General features: G+C 49.8%; 7 protein-coding genes across 7 annotated transcripts; 3 read left to right on the top strand and 4 right to left on the bottom strand.

Annotated features, from left to right (window-relative positions):
* Positions 1–574: 574 nt before the first annotated feature.
* Positions 575–2413, bottom strand: LCP9604111_5064 (alkaline phosphatase; the record flags this gene model as incomplete). The annotated part of the gene is made up of 2 exons (XM_039072833.1): positions 575–843; positions 895–2413. The coding sequence occupies 2 exons, from the start codon at positions 2411–2413 to the stop codon at positions 575–577; spliced, it is 1788 nt and encodes a 595-aa protein (XP_038929035.1).
* A 325-nt stretch (positions 2414–2738) lies between these two features.
* LCP9604111_5063 (Mth938-like domain-containing protein) lies at positions 2739–3601 on the bottom strand (the record flags this gene model as incomplete). Its single annotated transcript, XM_039072832.1, has 2 exons — positions 2739–2941; positions 3058–3601. 2 exons carry the CDS (start codon positions 3599–3601, stop codon positions 2739–2741), a joined length of 747 nt encoding a protein of 248 aa, XP_038929034.1.
* Positions 3602–4353: 752 nt separating this feature from the next.
* On the bottom strand, positions 4354–7257 carry hmt1 (putative vacuolar ABC heavy metal transporter (Hmt1); the record flags this gene model as incomplete). Its single annotated transcript, XM_039072831.1, has 3 exons — positions 4354–5626; positions 5694–6856; positions 6913–7257. The coding sequence occupies 3 exons, from the start codon at positions 7255–7257 to the stop codon at positions 4354–4356; spliced, it is 2781 nt and encodes a 926-aa protein (XP_038929033.1).
* A 1453-nt stretch (positions 7258–8710) lies between these two features.
* Positions 8711–12785, top strand: LCP9604111_5061 (WD repeat protein; the record flags this gene model as incomplete). The annotated part of the gene is made up of 2 exons (XM_039072830.1): positions 8711–8892; positions 9080–12785. The coding sequence occupies 2 exons, from the start codon at positions 8711–8713 to the stop codon at positions 12783–12785; spliced, it is 3888 nt and encodes a 1295-aa protein (XP_038929032.1).
* Positions 12786–13078: 293 nt separating this feature from the next.
* LCP9604111_5060 (uncharacterized protein) lies at positions 13079–15054 on the bottom strand (the record flags this gene model as incomplete). The annotated part of the gene is made up of 2 exons (XM_039072829.1): positions 13079–14086; positions 14146–15054. 2 exons carry the CDS (start codon positions 15052–15054, stop codon positions 13079–13081), a joined length of 1917 nt encoding a protein of 638 aa, XP_038929031.1.
* Positions 15055–15273: 219 nt separating this feature from the next.
* LCP9604111_5059 (splicing factor cactin) lies at positions 15274–17174 on the top strand (the record flags this gene model as incomplete). The annotated part of the gene is made up of 5 exons (XM_039072827.1): positions 15274–15792; positions 15852–16316; positions 16373–17002; positions 17064–17096; positions 17157–17174. The coding sequence occupies 5 exons, from the start codon at positions 15274–15276 to the stop codon at positions 17172–17174; spliced, it is 1665 nt and encodes a 554-aa protein (XP_038929030.1).
* A 1159-nt stretch (positions 17175–18333) lies between these two features.
* Positions 18334–19671, top strand: LCP9604111_5058 (forkhead box transcription factor; the record flags this gene model as incomplete). The annotated part of the gene is made up of 2 exons (XM_039072826.1): positions 18334–19095; positions 19213–19671. The coding sequence occupies 2 exons, from the start codon at positions 18334–18336 to the stop codon at positions 19669–19671; spliced, it is 1221 nt and encodes a 406-aa protein (XP_038929029.1).
* Between the last annotated feature and the right edge of the window lie 1090 nt (positions 19672–20761).

Here is a 20761-nt window from a genome sequence, read left to right as displayed (position 1 = left end):
TGCAAGCATACGTGCTTTGAGCTCTACCTCTTTTGCCGCGAGGTCCTCTATCAACTGAACCGTATCAACGACCGGCAACAGCTCAGAGACTACGATTTGCCATTTGACCCTGATTGTCCTACCTGCCAGCCATATACAGTCACCATGAGACCAGTCACATTCAGTCCGGATGTGAATTATCAGAGTGTGATTTTGGAGAGCAATATTGTGCATCGGAGGGTGGATTTGGTGGCGAGCTGTCCTAATTGTCATACACAAGCATTGTGATTCCAATTTATACTTTAGCCAGAATATGGGTTCATGCCGATAGAAAGTATTGTGGTGATGAAGGGATGTGCCTATTGAAGATAATTTACTGGGCATCTAGAAGCCAGAAGAGAAGATAACACCCAAAATACCAAGCTTATTTCTCGTAAGACTAATGTTCGCTGTACACGCGTGTTCAAGTAAATGCGAGAGCTAAATTGCATATATGTATATATAATGATGATGATGATGAAACCCCGAAGTATTGACAGTGCTGCCCAGTACAGAAAATTCACAGAATAGGTAAATGCCGAGTGGTGACAATCGTTTAGTGGATAGCACCACATCCACAATCATCGGCAGATCGCTTCCTGAAGTCTCCATGGTAAGTGTCTAGTCCCTCGGCATGGAAATTCAAGCCCAGGCGATCGCCCATCCAGTCACTTCCAGACTTAGTATCCTGTAGCAACTTCGTGACGTTGTCGACATTGAGATCAAGATAATCAGCAAGGAAGTCTCCCACATCGGTGTTCTCGTTGTTGCCAACCAATGGCCAGGCATCCTTGGTAGACGAAGCGTAGATGTTGACGTCAACAGCTATAACGAAATTAGCATACTATCATAGATCACTGCTTGAGACTATCTTACCAGAATGTCCATGAGTAGTCCAGCCAACCTGAGCGCGACGGCTGATCATGTCCGCAAATACGTATGCCGTAGTGACTTCGGGGTCCGGGTGGAGCAAGGTATTCACTTCATCCTTTGAAGCATCATCGATGCCAAGCCCATCCTTGAGAGTTTGCCGGATCCAAGACTGTTTACTCAAATCCTCGGCGTCCTTTCCTGGCCCAGAAAGATATTCCTTCAGTTGAGCGGCAAGGTATTCGCCGGAGTGGTTTGCCTTTTCCAGGACATTCGGAAGCCACAAATACTCCGGGTAGCTCTTGTGCAGCTGTCGTGCCGCGGCAAGACCACCAGTCTCGTGGTCGGAGGTGCTCACAATCACACCAGGAGTAGAGTCATTCTCTAGGAACTCGAGCGCGGCAGCAAATGCCTTGTCGTATGCCAGTACCTCGTGAACCTGGGCGGCAGGATCATTGCCATGGCCGGCGTGATCGATGCGAGAGCCCTCGATCATGATAAAGAACCCTTGCTCGCTGTCCTCGGTGGCCTTGCTCAAGGCCTTCAAGGCAGTGCGAGTCATCTCCTCCAAAGAGGGATAGATATCATTCTGAGTGCGTCGATCAATCTCATACGGGATATCCCCGCTAGCGAAGAGACCTAGCAGCGGTAAACTGACATTATCGCCGCCCTTGAGGCTATCGAAGCCAGCACGATCATCAATATAGCCAAATCCATTCTGAGAAGCAACCTTGACCAAATCATGATCATCCGAACGGCAGCTGCCAGCCTGTGAGTTGGGCAAGAAATGGCATCGCCCACCGCCAAGCAGAAGATCTACCACCCGACCGAGAGGGTGTTCACCAACTTCTTGGGCAGCGATCAGATCTTCGTAGTTCCGTAAATTGGCATGGGCGGCGAAGCATGCTGGGGTCGCATCCGTCAGGCGAGTGGTCACAACCAGACCTGTCTTATAGCCCGCCAACGCAGCGGCCTCCAGCACAGTTCCACAAGGCGAGTGGTCGGGAAGCACCGAGATAGCAGAATTGTAGCTCTTGCGACCGCATGAAAAAGCCGTCGCTCCAGCCGCAGAGTCTGTCACCAAGCTAGAGCTTGACCGTGTTCGCGAAGTCCCAACGTAGTGTTTATCCAAGACCAGAATGTCATCGAATGGCAGATCGTGCGTGTATTGCCGGAAGCTTCGAGTCAGCGAGAGACTGGTAGGTCCCATGCCATCAGACACCATGAAGATCATGTTCCGCTTGCCTGTCGGCTTGCCTCCAGGGCCCCAGGTCGTGTTTGACGCAAGATGGTTGTGAGGCTCGGCTGACTTGTGTGGGTAGATCGCGGCCAGCACAATGACCAAAATTGTTGCAACAAGGGCCCAGGAAAATACTCCAATTTCCCGCCAGGAAGGCCAGGCTCGTCGTTTGTCTTGATGAGTCGTTCGCTCGCCGGTCAGAAGAGCGTAGTCCTCCTCGTCATTTCGAATCGATGAGCCATCGGAGGACAGGCGGGGAGGTAAGAGAGACTCTTCCCGCGCCATAGCTGGGATAGAGACAGAATTAGAGAAGAGTGAAAACAGATGTGCGAGGTTGAGAGATTTGATTACGGCCTTCCAAGGTTGTGTCAAGTGGACCCTGAACCCCAGGGGCGGAGGTGAGGAGATAAGGCTAAGATAACAACCCTAGAGGTCGCGTGACATGTAACTGTGTATGGATGCAACGTACTCCGTATAAGAACTACACCTAGCCTTTCGTAAAACCAAGAATGAACGGAGAAAAATTCTTACATTTTGAAACAGGCTAGTTCATATACTTGAACAATATTTATAATACATGTCATTCTCAAGACAACCTATAACCCCTATACTATAGAGGTCTGGCCTTCCACCCAATAGGAATCATGGCAGCAGCAATCTCAGTTACACCGCGCTCCGTCGCAAGCAGATTGAACTGTGCAGCCGCATTCCGGGTATCGAGAACATCCACCCGAATGCCCAGCGAGTTGATGTGACGTTTAGTTTCGGGCGAGAGTGGGAACATGGAGCCACCAAGACCAAGGATGAGCATATCTGTAGTAAAATATTAGAAAATTGGAGAGTAATTTGGCAGTCAAGCTCAGGTATGTCTCATCCATGGACGAAACGACATATCTGAGGGAAACAAAAAGCAAGAAGAACCAACATACCAGGCTTTGGCCAGACAAGACTTAGCAAACCCCATACCGACTCATCAAGCTCAAACTGCCCTTTGGAGTTGAGCATGGCATCCTTAGCGGCACTGTCGCTCTCTGCACCCTGGACAGCCTTCCATGGCCGCCACGCAAATGCCTCACCTCCAACCAGCAACAGCCCATCGCCGTTGGTAAGCTTGACGCCATTGTTAAGATGGAACCCAGAATCTAGGCATGCATCAATAGCCGTCGTTGGCGCAGGGATGTTGCCCAGCACGTTTAACGCATCGAAGTTGGTCTGAGTGTCTTCTTTGGACTCCGGGCCGCGGTCGCGACTGACGGGTTTGTGCGCGTGTGAGCGAGGAATCATGCGCGTTGGTTGGATGGGTGAACTATAGTTCCGACGTCCTGAGGGCAACCCAGTGTTGGAATTTGAGACGAGACATGGTGCTGCGGTCGCTGATGGGATCTGGCAGAATCGAGTCAAGTTCGAAGTGCGGCGGCTATTGGCTAGAGAGGTGCGTAAGACGCGTAGGAGTTGTGGTGATGGTGAAAGCATTGATGCGATATGTGGGATAGAGCGGCTGTCGGGTTGGTTCTGTATGATATAGCTTGGTGATGTAACTAGTGGCTCGGTTGGTGTCACGTGAAGTAAACCTTGGAAGCTTTCTGTCGGGGTCTTGGCTGAGAAAGCTAGCGGCCCCGGCCTACATATTGACACGCACTAATGCGCCTCTACATAAGTTTAATCATATCACGCACTCATATTGCAAGGATGTAGAAAGAAAAACGGTTGGGAATTCTATACAAACCGAAAGTGGCTCTGTGTGGAGTGAGCATGGACTCCATGATCTCAACTTGAAGCCCTAGTCTATCAGATAGAAATGATGCACACAAGCAACTAGTTATGATCCACGTTAATAATTGAATTCTTCTTATATTAATATTGAGCCTAGCGATTCATCTATTTTGACTTTGCAGGAGTCCCAACCCCGACCCTCTGCGTCTGGATTCATATGGAACAAGGACAAGAGGAGAGACGACAACATCGTACGCGTCGTAAACCCAAAACGCCAACAGAAAAAAACAGATAACGAGGGGGAAACGATACCTGGAAGAACGAACGAACTGAAAAACGACAAATAATGGAAGAAGAGAAAAGCAGATTATGTGTCACCCCTCGAGATGAGACATCAAACTTGATGTCATGCTGCCTCCGATTGCTACTGCCTCTGAATACTTTTCTTGTAAGGATATGAAGAAAAAAAAGTATGCATATGTGAAAAACAAGAGCCATTCACTGACCCTATTTTAGCGGTTCGGGCCTTGCTGATTTTGTTGTTTCAGCGACCGAACAACTTTGCGGTCTTCATCCGACTGACTAGAGCTGCTATCATCGCTTGTGGTTGCAGTGCGGATTCGCTCGGCTAGAACCTGAGCTTCTGCCATAGCCTTTTGGGCGCGAATCTGTTTACGCCACATGCTAGCATAGCGACCCTTCATAGCCAAAAGCTCTTCATGGGTGCCGCTTTCAGCCACTTGACCTTCTGACAAGACCAAGATACGGTCTGCGGTAGTGATGGTGCTGAGACGATGAGCGATCACCAGCATGGTGCGACCCCGCGAGAGAGTAGCGAGTGCCCTCTGAATATGCTCCTCGGTATCTGTGTCTAGAGCTGCGGTTGCCTCATCTAAAAGAATGATGCGCGGGTTCTTGATGATGGTGCGAGCGATAGCCACACGTTGCTTCTCGCCACCGCTAAGCCGTAGGCCACGCTCTCCGACCTTCGTGTTATACCCGTCTGGGAAAGCAAGAATCTTGTCGTGAATACTGGCAGCGCGGCAAGCCTCGAAAACATCTTCATCGGTGGCGTCCTGGTTGGCGTACTTCAAGTTGTACATCAAAGTCTCGTTGAAAAGTACAGTATCTTGAGGCACCACACCAATGTTCTGGCGTAGTGAATCGATTGTGACATCCTGTACATCATGTCCGTCGATACAGATACGTCCATTATCGGAGTTGTAGAATCTGAACAAGAGGCGGAAGACGGTGGACTTACCTCCGCCAGACTCACCAACCAAGGCGGTGGTAGTTCCCGGCTGGCAGTGGAAGGTAAGGCCATTCAACGCGGGCTTACGCGCATCGTAAGCGAACTCAACATTCTCGAATTTGATGTCACCATTGCATACGGCCAATGGGGTGGCACTTGGGCTATCGACCACAGTTGGCTGCTCACGGAACAATTCTAGCAGTCGTTCGGCATTGATCAATGCAGATTGAATAGACCGATAGAATGTGCCAAAGAAATTGAGCGGGCCCTGGAGTTGGACCATATAGGCCAGTAGAGACACGAACTTGCCGACAGGGCGCTGACCACTAGCAACCTGGTATGCACAAATGAAGCACATTATCAACAAGCCCATCATAAACACGGTGTTTTGACAGGTGTTCAGTAGTGTTAGAGAGAATAGCACGTGGTATTCGGCCTTCTGGAAGTCACGCACAGCACCCCGGTACCGGTTGAATTCGTACTGTTCGGCATTGAAGTATTTCACTGTCTCATACGAGACCATGGAATCGTTCCTAGAAGAAGCATAAGTTAGTACCACATTTGTCTCGAATCTATAACAAAAGCCTCCTTCCAACTTACTTGACAGCATCTTCTTGTCGCGAGGCATTAACCATCTGTCTTCTGATCTCTGCTCTCCACTGGGCCATGCGAATAGTGACATAGAGATAGCCAAAAGTAGAAATTCCGACAGCTAGGGCATAGTAGACATCGAATGCGACCATGAAGTACACAATCGCAATGACAAGGTCGACAAGCATTGGCACAACCTGAAAGGTGACCTGCTCAAGGAAAGTATTGATCGAACTGCCCTTACTCAGAGCGGACAGGACTTCTCCGGTCTTTTTTCCGAGATGGAAGTCTAAGCTGAGACTATGGACGTGTTCGAATGCAGCGGTGGAGAGCTCCATGTAAGAATACTGGCTCACGGGAATCCAGAGGCTAGAGCGCAGAGAGCTGAGTAGGCCCTGGCCGCCCTGCAACCACCGGTACAACACATACAGGCAAATTTGAAGCCATGGCACATGGAAGTCCCCACCCTCACCCTCGCTCTTAGTAAGAGAACCTGTAATGAGTCCGATTTGGTAGGGTACCAGGACGTTAACGACTCTCTGGCATATGAGGAGTCCAAAACAAAAGGTGACAATTAGTTGCAGACGGCGAGATTTGGACGGCCACAGGTATGGGAAAAATAGCGAGTACCCGCTCAGGTACTCCCACCAGCTAGTGGAAGGGACAGTCGTCGGACGCACCCATGGATCGGTAGGTTTGGAATTTTCGGGGCGAGGAGCTCCGTTCGTCGAGCCATATGAATGACCATTGGCAGTTCCGTTTCCATGTCCGTTCCCATTGCCATTTTCTGCACCACCGGAATCCAAAAGTCCCGTGGCTTCCGTGACTCCATTCGCTCCCTGGCTTGCCTTCCCGTGGCTCTTCATGCTGAACGATTGACAGGCGTAGAGAAGAACCAGTGCAAACAAGATAAGGATGCGTACACTGTTCGATCCCACTTCGAGGGACTCCCATAATGTAATGCTTCTGCGGATCCGACCACCTTCTGGGTCTCCGACAATTGGCTCGTGGTGAACCGAGGTGTAGATTGAGAGGGAGGTGCTAACAATAACCAATTCGATCGGGATGGCGACAGACCAACAGACAAACTGGGCGATCGTAGGCGAGGGGGATGTGTCTAGCATTGCCATGAGCAGCACTGCGTAGACGAAGAACGAGCCGACGACGTAAATCTGTAATAAGTGTCAACGGCTGTCGAGCAGCACCAAACCATCTGAATAGAACGTACCACGAAGGGCTGTCCTCGCCACCAGTTCTCCGACCTGGCCGTCATCACATGTACGATATAGATAGTTGCATCCGCAAGGAAGGTCAAAAGAATGGCCGCGGAGAGCAAGTTGAAAACTCGTTTGACGTTCCGCGAGAACTCCTGGGATTTGTAGGCAGGCACACTTCGAGTTCGCTGAGGGAGTGGTCGCCCTCCCGGGCCAAAGTATTGAGACTCATGCTTGCTAGCTTTCTTCGCAGCGATGGTAGTACTAGCCACGAAGGCCACGACAAAGAGGATAAGAAGGAAAATTGGGTAAGAGGTGCGCAAGTATTCCAGCAGCTCAAGGGCTGCATGAGGATCCATTGCCCACTAAATATCCCGGAAATGAGTGTTTTAAACAAAGTCCATGACAGACTCCTCCCTCGAAAGAAAGGTAAGAAAGGGAGATTGCCGGGTTCGGATCGGAAAGGACTGGACGACGGGTATGGCGAGAGATCGACGCGAGGAATGATGGCGGAGAAACAACCTCAGCAGGTTTCCACGTGGAAAGTTTAGGAAAAAGAAACAAGTTGAATTATGAAGATTCCACAGAAGCAAACGTAAGAAAAGAAAGGAAAAAGATATACGAATGCTTATTCTTCTTTTCTCACTAAATTTCTTATTAAATTTATTTTTTTTCCTACTTGGCTTTTGCCTCCAGGATTTATTTTTACCTAGAAGGAAGGGATTGGATGCTTTTTAAGCCAACAAGAGCAGTGCTATAACTAGAACAGGAAGAGGCAAATATATGGAAATATTCTCCGTAAGGCATGTATATATAGACATGGGTAGAATGGCTGAATGACGGTGTGGATTGGATATGTATGTAGGTTGCTGCAGCTAAAAAAATAAAAATGGGGTCACGCTGCAACTTGCCGTTCTCTTTAATATCTATATCTTCTTTCTCTGGGTTGTCCTTTAGGGTTCTGTCTGTCTCTGGTAATATTGGAAAATGTCCTGGTATGAATTAAACAATCTACAGCCCTTCCTGCCCAATGGTTGGTGTTGAAATTGTCTCAAAGTGAAAACAGGGGGGGTAGAGAAGGATCGTCGATCGATCGAGAACAATCCGCGCAGATGCCCATGTGATGACTTCACTAAGCTGCCAAGGAACATAAAGCAACCCGAATGTATTATTTTGCCTCTCTTGGTGTCTTTTAGTCACGTCGGGTGGCCAAGGGGCGCAGTTCAATGGCCACGGATCGTAGTACCCACTGATTTGGTACTCGTATATGATGTACGTAACTAGTTTGTGAATATGTCATCCCTGAAGATCTATGAATAGTTATATATTTCCGATGTATGTGTCTCGTGTTCCACTTCCTAACTGGTTGAGGCAAAACAGAATGCTTCCCAGGTCTTATATACAACTATATACTATACAGTATTATAGGTCTTTTAATCTTTTAATCTATAGACATGTTCCCTTGAAGAAAATAAATTGTAAGTTCACATTCGAATCTGATCCCTCTCATGTGTTGTCTTCTAGACCGCCCTTAACATATGTTCAGGCCCGATGGCTTTCAATAGGTAAGGCTTGAAAAATATAATATACATTGTGAGAAAAGTCACGTAGTACAACTAACTGATGCCCTAGCTTCATGTGTAATGTTATAACTATCGTCCGGTATGTTGTTAATGGATAGCAGTAAGGCATAGATCGGTGCCTCAGGGATCTCTCCCTCACCGCTTGCATTTCGATGATCTTCAACTCTCCGCATCTTTTTCCCTCGAATTCGGTGATCGCGTTGCCATAATGGAGACCTGGCTATAAACCATGTCGGACCTCTCAGGTTCGCAATCTCCGATCCCTCCTCCTCCCCCTCCGCCACAAAAGTACTCCAATCGCGCCGCCAATGCCCTTGCGAGATTCGCCCAACCTTTCTTCTCGGGCTCAAGACCACCTAGTTCCCAAAGCAGTCGCGCGGATGGTCCCCGGTCGATCAGATCCAAATCACTGTAAGTGTTGCCGCTCTATCACACCGCTCTGACACCCCTGCTCCCGTGGGTTACTTTTCCCTCTTTTGCTTTTTTTTTTACGGATGTAGTGACCAACCCCACCATTCGGTCATCGGAGCTAGTGTGATCGGGCAATTGCATCTGAGCCAATGGAATCTTCAAGTTTCTAATATTTGCTTCTGTAAAGACCAGGAGAACCGCAGACTGTAACCCACAAGACAGGCATCGCAATCACGGCTTTGGACATCTCGCCCGAGCGGACACATGCGGTTATCGCAGGCAAGGAGATTCTCAAAACTATCCAGGTCTCGCCAGACCGCTCGTCAGAGGAATTCAATATTCGCAATGCCGTCATTAGCTATGCATCTACCCACCACGACACGGGTGTTTCGATGCCACACAAGGATCAATTGAATGTCAAGGACGTAAAATGGTCACATGGGAACCATGACCGGATAATCGCAACCGCAGTCGCGAATGGTCGGATTGTCATTTACGACCTACATCGGCCCGGCCTGCAATTGTGTCGTTTCCAGGGTCACAATCGCCAAGTGCATAGGCTTGCCTTCAACCCTCATCTTCCTTCTTGGCTGCTGTCCGGTAGTCAAGATGGCACAATTCGGATGTGGGATCTGCGATCCGCCTCTGCAAATCGCGGAAGTTCAACGTGCGGCAGCAAATATCTGTATCAGGGCAACAGCGATGCCATCCGAGACGTCCGATGGTCTCCTAACGATGGAGTCATATTTGCGACTGCTTCAGATAGCGGCGCGATCCAGATGTGGGATTACCGAAAGGCCAATGCTCCACTAATGAAAATCGCTGCTCATGATCGCCCATGCTTCGCAGTCGACTGGCACCCAGATGGAAAGCACATTGTTAGTGGAGGCACGGATCGCCAGGTAAAGGTCTGGGACTTTTCTTTATCTGCAGAGCGACGGCAGAAACCGGCATTCCAATTCCGAACGCCACAGGCGGTCACAAATGTGCGATGGAGACCTCCCTCTTGGGTTGGTGAGTCTGCTTCAGGACAATGGCAATCTTCTCAAGTTGTCACGTCCTACGACAAAGAAGACCCACGCGTTCACCTCTGGGATCTCCGCCGCCCGCACATTCCATTCCGCGAGTTCGATCGGTACGACACACCCGCATCGGATTTGCTCTGGCGCTCCAAGGATCTTTTGTGGACGGTTGGCGAGGCCGGGGCGTTTACCCAGACCGATGTTCGGTATGCGCCAACCGTGGCCAGTCGCCGACCGATGTGCTCCGTAGCCTGGAGTCCCACTGGCGAATTTGTTGCGTTCAGTCAACAACGGCCTAGGCGACGTCCTCTAGGAGTCAAGGCCGCTGAATTTCTACGGCTCGACGATGATGATGACAGCTCTGGCGAGAGATCACTAAGTCAAAGCCCCGCAGATGACATCTTTGATGAAGCCGTTTTGGCTACTTCCCTTCGAAATCGGCATAACAAATCGGCCTCGATTCGACCATCCAATTCCTGGGGCAGTACTCCGCCCGGCGGAGTAGATTACATACCAGTGCTCCCTCTAGAACAAGCACTAGCCAAACTCGCCACCCCAATGCCTAGCCAGGTCGGAATCATCACAAGTATTCCGGATGTCACGAACGACTCAGCCGTCTTTCGGCATTTGGCAAGCCACTATACGCCGTTGATGGATGAGCACAGCGAACATAAAACGCAGACCGACGTCCTGAACTCTTTGATTGAGTCACTGGACCATAACGCAGAATGTGCAGATGAGGTGTCCCTGGCCAGATTGGCTCAGACTTGGAGAATTATTAAATACGCCATTCTTGAAGAGCTCCAACGTAGAGCTAGAGATTATCCCAAAGGTGGTCTGAAAGATAGGCCATCCAAGGATGGGGGCTTGATAGAAAGGTCACGACCCGATGATGGTCGGCAGGACAGAGTGAAAAGTCGGTTGTTCAAAGCCGTCATGGAGACGGTCCCCGAGGCCGAGAGCTCGTCAAATATGACCACACCCCTTGTGCGCCCATTGCCAGATTCCCCGAAAGACTCGTGGTCGAGCACTGATTCCCAAATGCCCTCGATGAGCGATGCAGTGATGGACCTTGACCCTCTCCCGCCATCCGTCTTGAGTGATCATAATAGTTGGGCAATGTCAGACCGTATACTTGGACGACAATCATCAACCGATGACGCTCATTCTTCTCAATATCGATGGGATCCTACACAAGAAGATTTGGACATAGAGCAACGGTCTGCGCCTCGGGCAATTGCCGGCAAGGCAGATTGGCGCCGTCGTCCAGACTTCTCCCGCGAAAATTCCGAAGATGACTATGACCTGAAGCTGGAAAACAAACGTGCAGCGATTCGTGACTACAAGCAATTCCCCAAAAAACCGTTGACCCTCGAATCACCATTGGAATTTAATCGGCCTCCTCGTCCTGACCGTTTTAGTCGACATGATTCCTCGGAGAGTTTTCCCATGTTCTCTACATCCACCGACAGTTCGCACCCATCCAAGTCTATTGGTGCATCGTACTCGTCTAGTATTGAGGCATCTAAATCCCTGGATCCTGGGCAATCTTCCGCAGCGCTGAGAAGAGGGTCGATGCTAGCTTCCACACGCGAGGAATCTGAGGATGAGCTCTTCGACCAGCTCATCTCAGAGACTGACCGAATTCATTTGGATCGCCCATCAAGCCCACTCCCTTTGATCACAGAATCAACGCCCCTTGAAAGACAGCAACCTTTCCCACGAGACGATACCCTCAACCCCGGCACCACGCCTTATTCAACAGTGGGCGGTATCTCGCGTGTCCCAATTCCACTCACGCCAGACGGAACAGACCTGAAACCGTGGGGTATTGAAGCAATTATGAAAGAATCAGTTCGATATTACCACAGCAGCAGTAGCTTAGTTGATATCCAAACCGCGGCCCATCTCCTCCAGAAGATGCACGTTCTTTTTCGGGACTGCGAACAAATTCTCCCATATGAAGAATGCGAAATGGTCTTCAAAACTTACAATGAGCATCTAATTCGGCACTCGATGGACCTCGAGGCAGCAGAGCTCCGCTTATTTTGTGTGCCAACATATCCTGCCGTCTACGAATACACCCAGGCAGATTCATTCATCAACGTCTACTGCTACACGTGTCAGCGACCCTTTGAAAACCCCACCCAAGATAACAGCCGCTGCTATCGCTGCAACACACCTCAAGCACCATGCTCTATTTGTATGAGCCTTGATCCACCCCCAGAATGGGTTTCAGAGCAGCAAACTCCGCCAATCGCTTCATCTACCCTCACGAGTCCCGACCTAGACTTCGAAACCACTTCGAACCATTCGTCACAATCCTCAGTTGCCACTGAACCCGTCCCAGCATCGGAAATCGATATTATGGAGCCTTTCACCGTACCGCGACCCAAAGGGTCCGCCCTTTGGACCTGGTGCCAAGGCTGCGGCCACGGCGGCCATGTAGCTTGCATCACAACCTGGCTCGTTGACATTTCAACCAGCGAAGGTGGCTGTGCCACAGCCGGCTGCTCGCATGACTGCGGGCCTGGCCCACGTCGCGAACTGAACCGCCAAGACATGCAGGCGGAATCCAAGCGTCGCGACTCGGCTAGTCGCTCCGCCGGTGTCGGGCTCGTCAAGCGTGATCCCTGGAGTAAGGGTGAAAGTAAGGCCGTCGAAAAAGTGCGCGGCATGCTGGGTATTGCCGGCATTGCTGCTGCCACCGGGGGCAGTGGTGCTGGCCCGAACACTTCGACGAACAATACTTCTCCGGCGCCGGGCGAAACCGGCGCCATGTCGCCTAAAAGGGTGCGTCTTGTTACCCCGATTGAGCAAGATAAGGGAAGTGTTGCCCCGGATCGCATGGATCCTCCTTCAAGGGACTGAGCTTGAGTCTTGCGTAACACTCTGTGTACCATTAGCGCGGTTTTTTTTTTCACTTTACGTCTTCACTTCTTTTTTGTCTTCTTCTTCTATTTGATTCCCCAATCGCGATACTTCAATGAAACAATACACGGATTCAAGTACACGCGTATGGCATACAGTGTACAGCCCTGAAATGCATTTATTCCTAGCACATAATAGATAATGTGTCGTATGTACTCATAGCAACCTTCGCCGGATTGCTTGAAAAGGACTTCAACACATTCTTCAAACATAATATCCCCACTCTCCTTCGTCTAGAACCTCCGCTTCTTCTTTGCAGGAGCTTTTGCCTTGGCCTCGAGCGACCTCTTCAGTTCCTCGCGCTTCCGGTCAGCGCGTTGGTCTTCAGTCTCCGGTTCTGCAGGTGGAGCTGGAGGGATCTTCTCTTTTGCTGATGTGGGCAATGGAGACTCCTCCTTTTTAAGAGCTTGTCGGTCAGCCTTCGGTTTAGCAGGTGTAGCTTTCTCGGGTGACATGACCACCGTGTCAGATGTAGGTAGCGGCGACTTATTTCGAGCTTCCTCGGCAGCTTTGGCTTTGGCTTTGCCGCCTATCATGCCAAGTTTCCCGGGACGTTTAGCTTTTGTCGTTGCTGGTACCGGTATCGACGATATCGGAAGAGAAGGATCTCTGCTAATCCTTTCTTCCTGTTCTGGTGACTCTGGGGGTCCTTGGGATTTTGGCGAGTCGCGGGCTTGTGCTGGAGGGGAAGGGGCTGGTGAAAGCGAGGGCTCTTTCGCTTGCTTTTTCTTGCCGCCTATCATGCCTAATCCGCCCTTTGGCTTTTTCGGTGTCTCTCGAACTTGCGCTGGAGGAGAAGGTGCTGGAGAGGGAGATGGTGAGGCCCGGCGCTCTGGTTCTTTCTTGTTCTTGCCGCCAATTTTACCCAACCCACCTTTTGGTACTTTCGGTATCTCCTGAACTCGCGCTGGAGAAGGGACTGGAGACGGAGATGGCGAGGGCTTGCGCTCTGTTTCTTTCTTGTTCTTACCACCAATTTTACCCAATCCACCCTTTGTTACTTTCTGCGCCTCTCGAGCCTTTAGCTCTGGTGCGGCGGGCCCTCGCGACCTTGAAACGCTGGGAATGTGTCTTTGACGAGGTGCTGGCTCAGACTCGGATTCGGAGTCTGATGCTGTGGCTTCGTCTTCCTCTGAAGGCAATACTGACGGGACAGGACTTTTCTCTCTGGGCTTTTGCTTGGGTGGTAATGCTTCGCCTTTGCCATGTTGGGATTTGAGTCTAGGAGGAGTTTCTTGTCGCTAGATGAACGGAGTTAAGCTATACATGTTATTGTGATTAGGGATAACTCGTAGCATACCTGAAACTCATCGTCATCGCTACTCGCTGTTGAGTCTGCTCCTGTGTCGATGTTCTTGATTTCAACTGGCTTTGTTCTATCTTGGTCGTTGGAAATTTCCTCTTCGATGGGAGAGGCCTCTCTGGCGCTAGTTTCAGGGGGTCTCGCAAGTTGCTGCCACCATTCGCCTTGTGACTGAGTGAAAGTATCTAAAGCACGAGAATCACCGGATTCTGAGATCTCATGGAGTAAATTGGTAGCTAGTCCCGCCCGATGTGATAATCCTCTCTCAGCGAGCCAAGTCTCCTCCTCAAACGGCGCGATACCTTTCACAGATTTAGCAGCATCAGAACGCGTAATAGCCTTGCGAGACATGCGCGACCCTGCAGCGCTAGGAAACACTGACCCTAGATCCACGCCAAGTGTTTCCATTTTGTCAAATAACTTGCCAAGTACGTAGTCTTTCTGTTTGATTTGGTTCAAGAGCAAACGTTGGCGGGACTCCCACTCCGCCTCCTCTCTCAACAGCGGAAGTAATAGAGTATTGGTCAAGGACGACAGGGGTTCCTTTAATAACTTCAAAGACCACTTGAGAGGTTTCAATGGGGAGGGCAGCTTGGTTGTTGTCATGATTTCAAGGGAGTTGGTTTGTGTTCCACTGCTTAAGATTGCGCTTTCATTGCCATTTTGCAAAGCTTCTCCAATTGTTTCCAGGAGCACATCGAGTTGTTCTTGGTCCTCTCCAGGATCGATCGTTGTGACATCTTCCTCCGCTCTCTTGGTGATAGCTTTACGGGGTAGCCGCTCTGACCAGATATAGGTGAGGTCTGTTATGTGGATCTCATAGCCTTGTCGGGTCCAGGTGTACTGGAAGAGCAAAGGAGGTATTCCCTGCTGGGACAAGTGAAGACGCTGCCATCTGGAAGGCATGGTTGCATGTTTGGATGAGTTGTTGATTTACCAATGCGGAGTTGTGAAGTTCCAAAGTTGTCTCATATAGCTGCCTAGGCCATAAGGGAAGGTTTGCCGCCCGCTCGACTTTCCCGCTGATCTCCCGAACTGCTAACTTCGTTTCCAACATCCAAATTACATGTTCGGGTCGCTTACGCTTGGATCCTCAATCCTCCTTATATCCTTACAGTTCCTACGATGTCTGCGCGATTCCCAAACCGATCCGACTCAAAGCGCAGCAGGTCGCGATCCCCGTCCTCGTGGGGTCAGCCCCAGAAATATCCCCGTCGGGACGACGGAGAATGGCGCAACCAACAAGACTCGGATCGCAGATGGAACAATGAGAGATCAGGCCCTTCGCAACAGCCTCGCAACATGCGCGATCAAGTAAGGCTCAACTTGATCCAGGAAGACCAGCAAGAGCGTGAATGGGTCGCGCAGGAGGATGTGTTCGTGCTCAAGCAGGCCAAAAAGAAAGCAGAGATTCGAGTCAAGGAAGGACGCGCGAAGCCTATTGACTGGCTGACGGTCACCCTCCGCATTATCGATCCTACGCGTGATCCCTTGGATGACGAGATAGCAGACTCCGATCTGGATGTCGTGGACCCGGACGGTGTGTTTGAGGGACTATCGCAGACCCAACTACAGGACTTGGAGAAGGATATTGATACATTTGTTAACCTTGAGACAAACGCAAAGAATCGTGAATTCTGGCAGGTAATTTTTATACTTTCTGCTATCGACTGGGCCGTCCTGCTAACCACCGTCCCCCACAGACTATGAAAGTCATCTGTCGAGATCGTCAAAAGACCATTACACCCGAGAGTCGCGCATTGAATTCAGTGGCTGCTGACATTAACAAACTACTGAGCCCAAAGTCCTACGAGCAACTCCAAAACCTCGAAGTGCAAGTGAAACGAAAGTTGAACTCGAACGAGCCGATCGATACAGATTACTGGGAAGAGCTGCTACGCAGTCTGGCTGTGTGGAAGGCTAGGGCTAGTCTGAAAAATGTTTATCAAGCTATTATTGATGAGCGTGTTCGCGACCTGAGGAGACAGCAAAGACAGGAAGCCGAATCAATTCGGGAAAAACTAGCACCTCTTGCTCCGGTTGTCACGGCGGATGATACAACAAATCCTGATGAGTTCGAGGGCTTGGATCCAGATCCAATGCTCCAGATTCGCCCGGAGGACAAAGGCTTGGAAACCATGGACGAGTCCGTATTTCTTAACCAAGTGGTAGGTTTGGGGCTTCAGCTCATGCATCCCAATCCACATTCTAATTAACCGCACAGGCCCGCGAACGCCAGAAAATTATTCGTATGGGTTTCGTCCCACTACGGCACCGAGCTGCAGAGAAGTCCTCCGCGATAGTGTCGAATCCGACATCTACCAATGCCCCCACGACCTCTGTATCCACGCGGTTCTCGTCCATCCCGAATGAGGACTTCTCGCAAGCGACCAGAGCGCTATATGAAAGGGAGCTCGCCAAGGGTGTTAGTGAGAATGAGGAAATATTTACGGGCGAAGAGGCCGTGAGCACAAGCTCACAATCTCAATGGGCCGGTAAGCATCGCCCCCGAAAGCCGCGGTACTTCAACCGAGTCCAAATGGGTTACGAATGGAACAAATACAATCAAACTCATTACGACCATGACAACCCGCCACCCAAGGTTGTACAAGGTTACAAATTCAACATATTCTACCCCGACTTGATTGACAAGACCAAAGCCCCGACTTACCGGATTGAGCGTGAGAACGGGCGCAAGCGTGGCGAGTCATCGGCCGAAGCGGGCGAGGAAGACAGCTGTCTTATTCGATTCATGGCTGGACCTCCGTACGAAGACCTTGCTTTTCGAATTGTCGACAAAGAATGGGATTATAGTGCCAAACGAGAGAGGGGTTTCAAGAGTACATTTGACAAGGTATGCTGTGTTACCAAATGATCCCCCCTGTTCCTCAACTGACGTAATCCTTTCCTTTCAGGGAATCCTTCAACTTCACTTCCAGTTCAAAAGGGTAAGTCGATTTTTTCTCTCTTACGGCCATTACGAAGATAATACTAACAGCTTGTCTCAGATCTATTACCGGAAGTAATACATGCACGACCAACGATTTCCACATGGGCGTCATATCGAAATGGAGAGAGTGGGTTATGGTGTATGCAGGGAGATATTCGGGGGGTGTATTTTCCAGTAACTTGATACCCAGTGAATCAAATTAAACCTGGATTGATTGGACTGGAAACATTTCCCCGCCAACGTTCTCGCAGAATAAGCCGGACTTTATATCGGATATCAGATGCTTGATCCAACTGCTTCCTAAATTTGATGACCCTATCACCTTTCCTTTCCACCTCTATGATCGTCTTTCAGGGGGAAGCCAAAACATTCCTCGCTCGCCTTGATCCCGACTGACGTATTGGCACCATATGTCTATTTTCTCTTTTATTTTTCTGCTACCGGGGTATTTGCAACACGGGGGACGTTGGGGATGTCCTCTGGGTGACACTATCCCGGCCTGCAGGAGCAGGATGTATTCCTCACTTCCGGCTGGCTAGATGCAGGCTATGAAAAAAAGAACAATTTGATACAAAAGTAGAATACCGCACCGGTTTGCAGTCAACTTCTAGAAGGCCCGGGATGACGCCGGTGTAGGTGAATGCCCTGCAGGCTCCCATCCGCCTATTTGACCCTTTGACTATCCCCTTCTAGCTCTAGGAGGCATATTCCATTCGCACTAGTCGCATGTAGCATGTAACATGTAGTACCAGATCCAGCCACTTTAACTTCCTACTCATTGGCCATTGTCTGTACTATGAATCTCCGTTGCACGACTTGGGCATCTAAGGTCTTTTTCAGAATACAGAGTAGAGCTCCTATAATACAAGAAAAAATAATTCCATTAGATCCAGATCGTCTTTTTCTTGGAGTTAAATGCATCTATGAGGTTATTTGCAGAGAAAAGAAAGAATAAGATGTGTTGGTATGGGATCTTTGAATTATACAGCTCCAAATCATCTGAAGTTGAACACACACACATCCTTTGAGGCTGCACTCTTATTTGTTTTCCTCCCCTTCCCATTCTTATTTTCATTCCCTCCTCTTCCTCTTCCTCTTCCTCTGTCTCCAAGATTTACGTTTGCCTTCTCATATCATCTCCCACACTTCCATGCTTCTCTTGCATTTCCCTTGCTACTCTTCTGTCATCCAACCCATCAAGTCACTCTCGCAACTGGACTTTGTCTTGCCCAAACATGGATTTCACATTCCATTCGGATCACTTCGACAGAGTGCAGCTTTCAGACCAAGAAGACTCCAAACCTGATCTCCCGTCGCAAGCACAAGCGCTATCTCAGGGTACTGGCAATGCCACGATGAATCAATTCAGCGTCCCTGACTGGGCGAGATGGAGATCACAGCCAGCTCCCATCCCTCCTCGATATTATCAAGGTTCGAGCTATTCCCGTGTTGCTGATGGCGAGCCATACGGCTTAGGCCCGTTGTCTCAAGACCTCATCGGGGATCCAAATGGATATCTCAATTCATACCGCTCGCATGCTACCCCCACCTTGACTGGTACACCGTCGGGGTTATTCTTCCCTCAGGCTGGAGAGAGCCACTCAGATTGGCCACGCCTGCGACCTCCTCATGTCTTCAGAGACCAGCCATACAACTACCCTCAGTTGGAAGCTCAACCCTTTCAAGACTCCCCACTGTCGCCGTATTCCGATGCCTCCTATCATTCCCCGCAGTCGCTCGCTGCTTCGAGTCCGGCAATGACAGCTCAGACAGCAGACCGTCTCTCACCACGTTCAAGCTCTGGTGACAATAGAGAAGAGCGTCCTGGCCACCCTCCGTATTCTGTTCTCATCTACCAGGCCTTGAAGGATGCCCCGGGAAACAAGCTTCCACTCCAAAGCATTTACTCTTGGTTTGAAGCGAACACGGACAAGGGTGGAGACCCCAACGCGAAGGGATGGCAGAACAGTATTCGCCATAATCTCTCGATGAACGCGGTAAGTCTCATTCTTCATAACTCTTACTTTCACTTCCCTCTTTCTTTCACTTCCTTGTTGCAATATGTTTGATTGGGCGTCTGCTATATTCGATATCAATACTAACCTTAACTCTAGGGATTTGAAGCCGTGAAGGAAGAAGTTGGACCTGGTAAGAAAGCCGTGAACTTCTGGAGACTGACGCCGGAAGCGATCAACAGCGGTGGCATCCAATCGACTACCCGATACCGCAAGCTCCAACACCAAAAGAAAGGTGTGAGCTCAAGCCAACGTGGGCCCGCACGTCAGCCATCGGAGTCGAAGGGAGTCCACACCACGAAGGTGGTCAAGTCACGCAACAAAGCCAGCGCCCATGGCGAGCGCGCTGAGGCACATCCTCAGGAAATGACCAGCACAAATCCTAGTCTGGGGAGTGAATATGGTCCCACGAGCCTTCCAGCGATGCAAAGATACATGCATCACCCTATGGGTCCTGTTGTCGGATGCACCCCCATGACACCTGGCAACGATGCGCTTTTTGTTGATACCGAGGAGGCAGGGCCGGCATTTGACGCGGGGCATAACTATGACTGGTAGCTCCAGAGTCGGGCTTCCACGCTCGAAGGTCCCGGTCGACCATCGGCGTGAGAATTGAATGGAAAATGGAAAAACAAAAAATAAAAACAAAAAAAAGGAGGGGAGGGGAGCGGAGGTGTGGTGGGAGGGATGGAACAAGATTCAGCGAGGAGAACCCGATGGTTATGTTGGGTTCCCTTTCGGGTTTGGTTGTTTTTGCGCTTTTTTACTTGGGAATTTCGTACACTAGGGGCATGGCGTTATTTGAGGCGTTGTTTGAATTCAGAATGTGTTTGGCGGGCGTTCCACAGAGCGAGCATCATGGCGAAGGAGATCGATCTACTGTTTTTCACTTTTTCCTCATGACTACTTTTCTTCTTCTGCTTCTTTTCTGTGCCTCAGTCATTCTGGCATGAGCAACGCATATTTTCTCTTCAAGTGTACCATAAGTTAGTAGTGGTGTTTGTGAGTTGAATTCGTGGGATCTACCACGAAGGCAGAGATGGTATCGACCATCATTTTTCTGTCATGTTCATCAATGGATCTTCTATGAGACGCTTTGGTTGAAGCATGCATATATCTGTATTTCCTCGCTTGTCTCGAGTCCCACATGTCTTTAGTTTATTACAAATGTGTGTCATTGGTATTTTTAGGCATGGACAATGCCAAAAAAATAGAAATTAGTATACCTCTACTACCCAGTCCCTGGGTTTCCGTACAGTAAATATTGAATCCCCCGGGCCAATATATTGGAGTTGTTCTTGTCCGTAGCGGACTACATGCTGTACTGCTGACAATGCTTCATATGCTTGCACGGTGGTGTCTCAAGTGACAGGAATAGCGTCCCACCATAGATAAATGAGAACCTGTGAATAACACTTTGTTTCTTATATGGTATATTTTCCCGCCCCTCTTTGCTAGTCTCCTTTAGTCTCTATTGACACTTGGGCTCTGTGCTTAATTAGCCACGCTGAGCAATCCCACCAATACCCCGCTATACCACTCTGCTGGCTTGGGTAGTAGGTCAGGGTGCTGGGGTGATGCAGACATCCTTGGCAGCATCGGCTGCATCGGTTGCTGCATGTTGCCTTGCTCATGATCATCTTTCCTC

The sequence above is a fragment of the Penicillium roqueforti genome (genome assembly GCF_015533775.1).
Source record: "Penicillium roqueforti strain LCP96 04111 chromosome Unknown scaffold_11, whole genome shotgun sequence".
NCBI lineage: Eukaryota > Fungi > Ascomycota > Eurotiomycetes > Eurotiales > Aspergillaceae > Penicillium > Penicillium roqueforti.
Note: the sequence above shows the minus strand (reverse complement) of the source record. Positions and strands in the feature narration are given on the sequence as shown.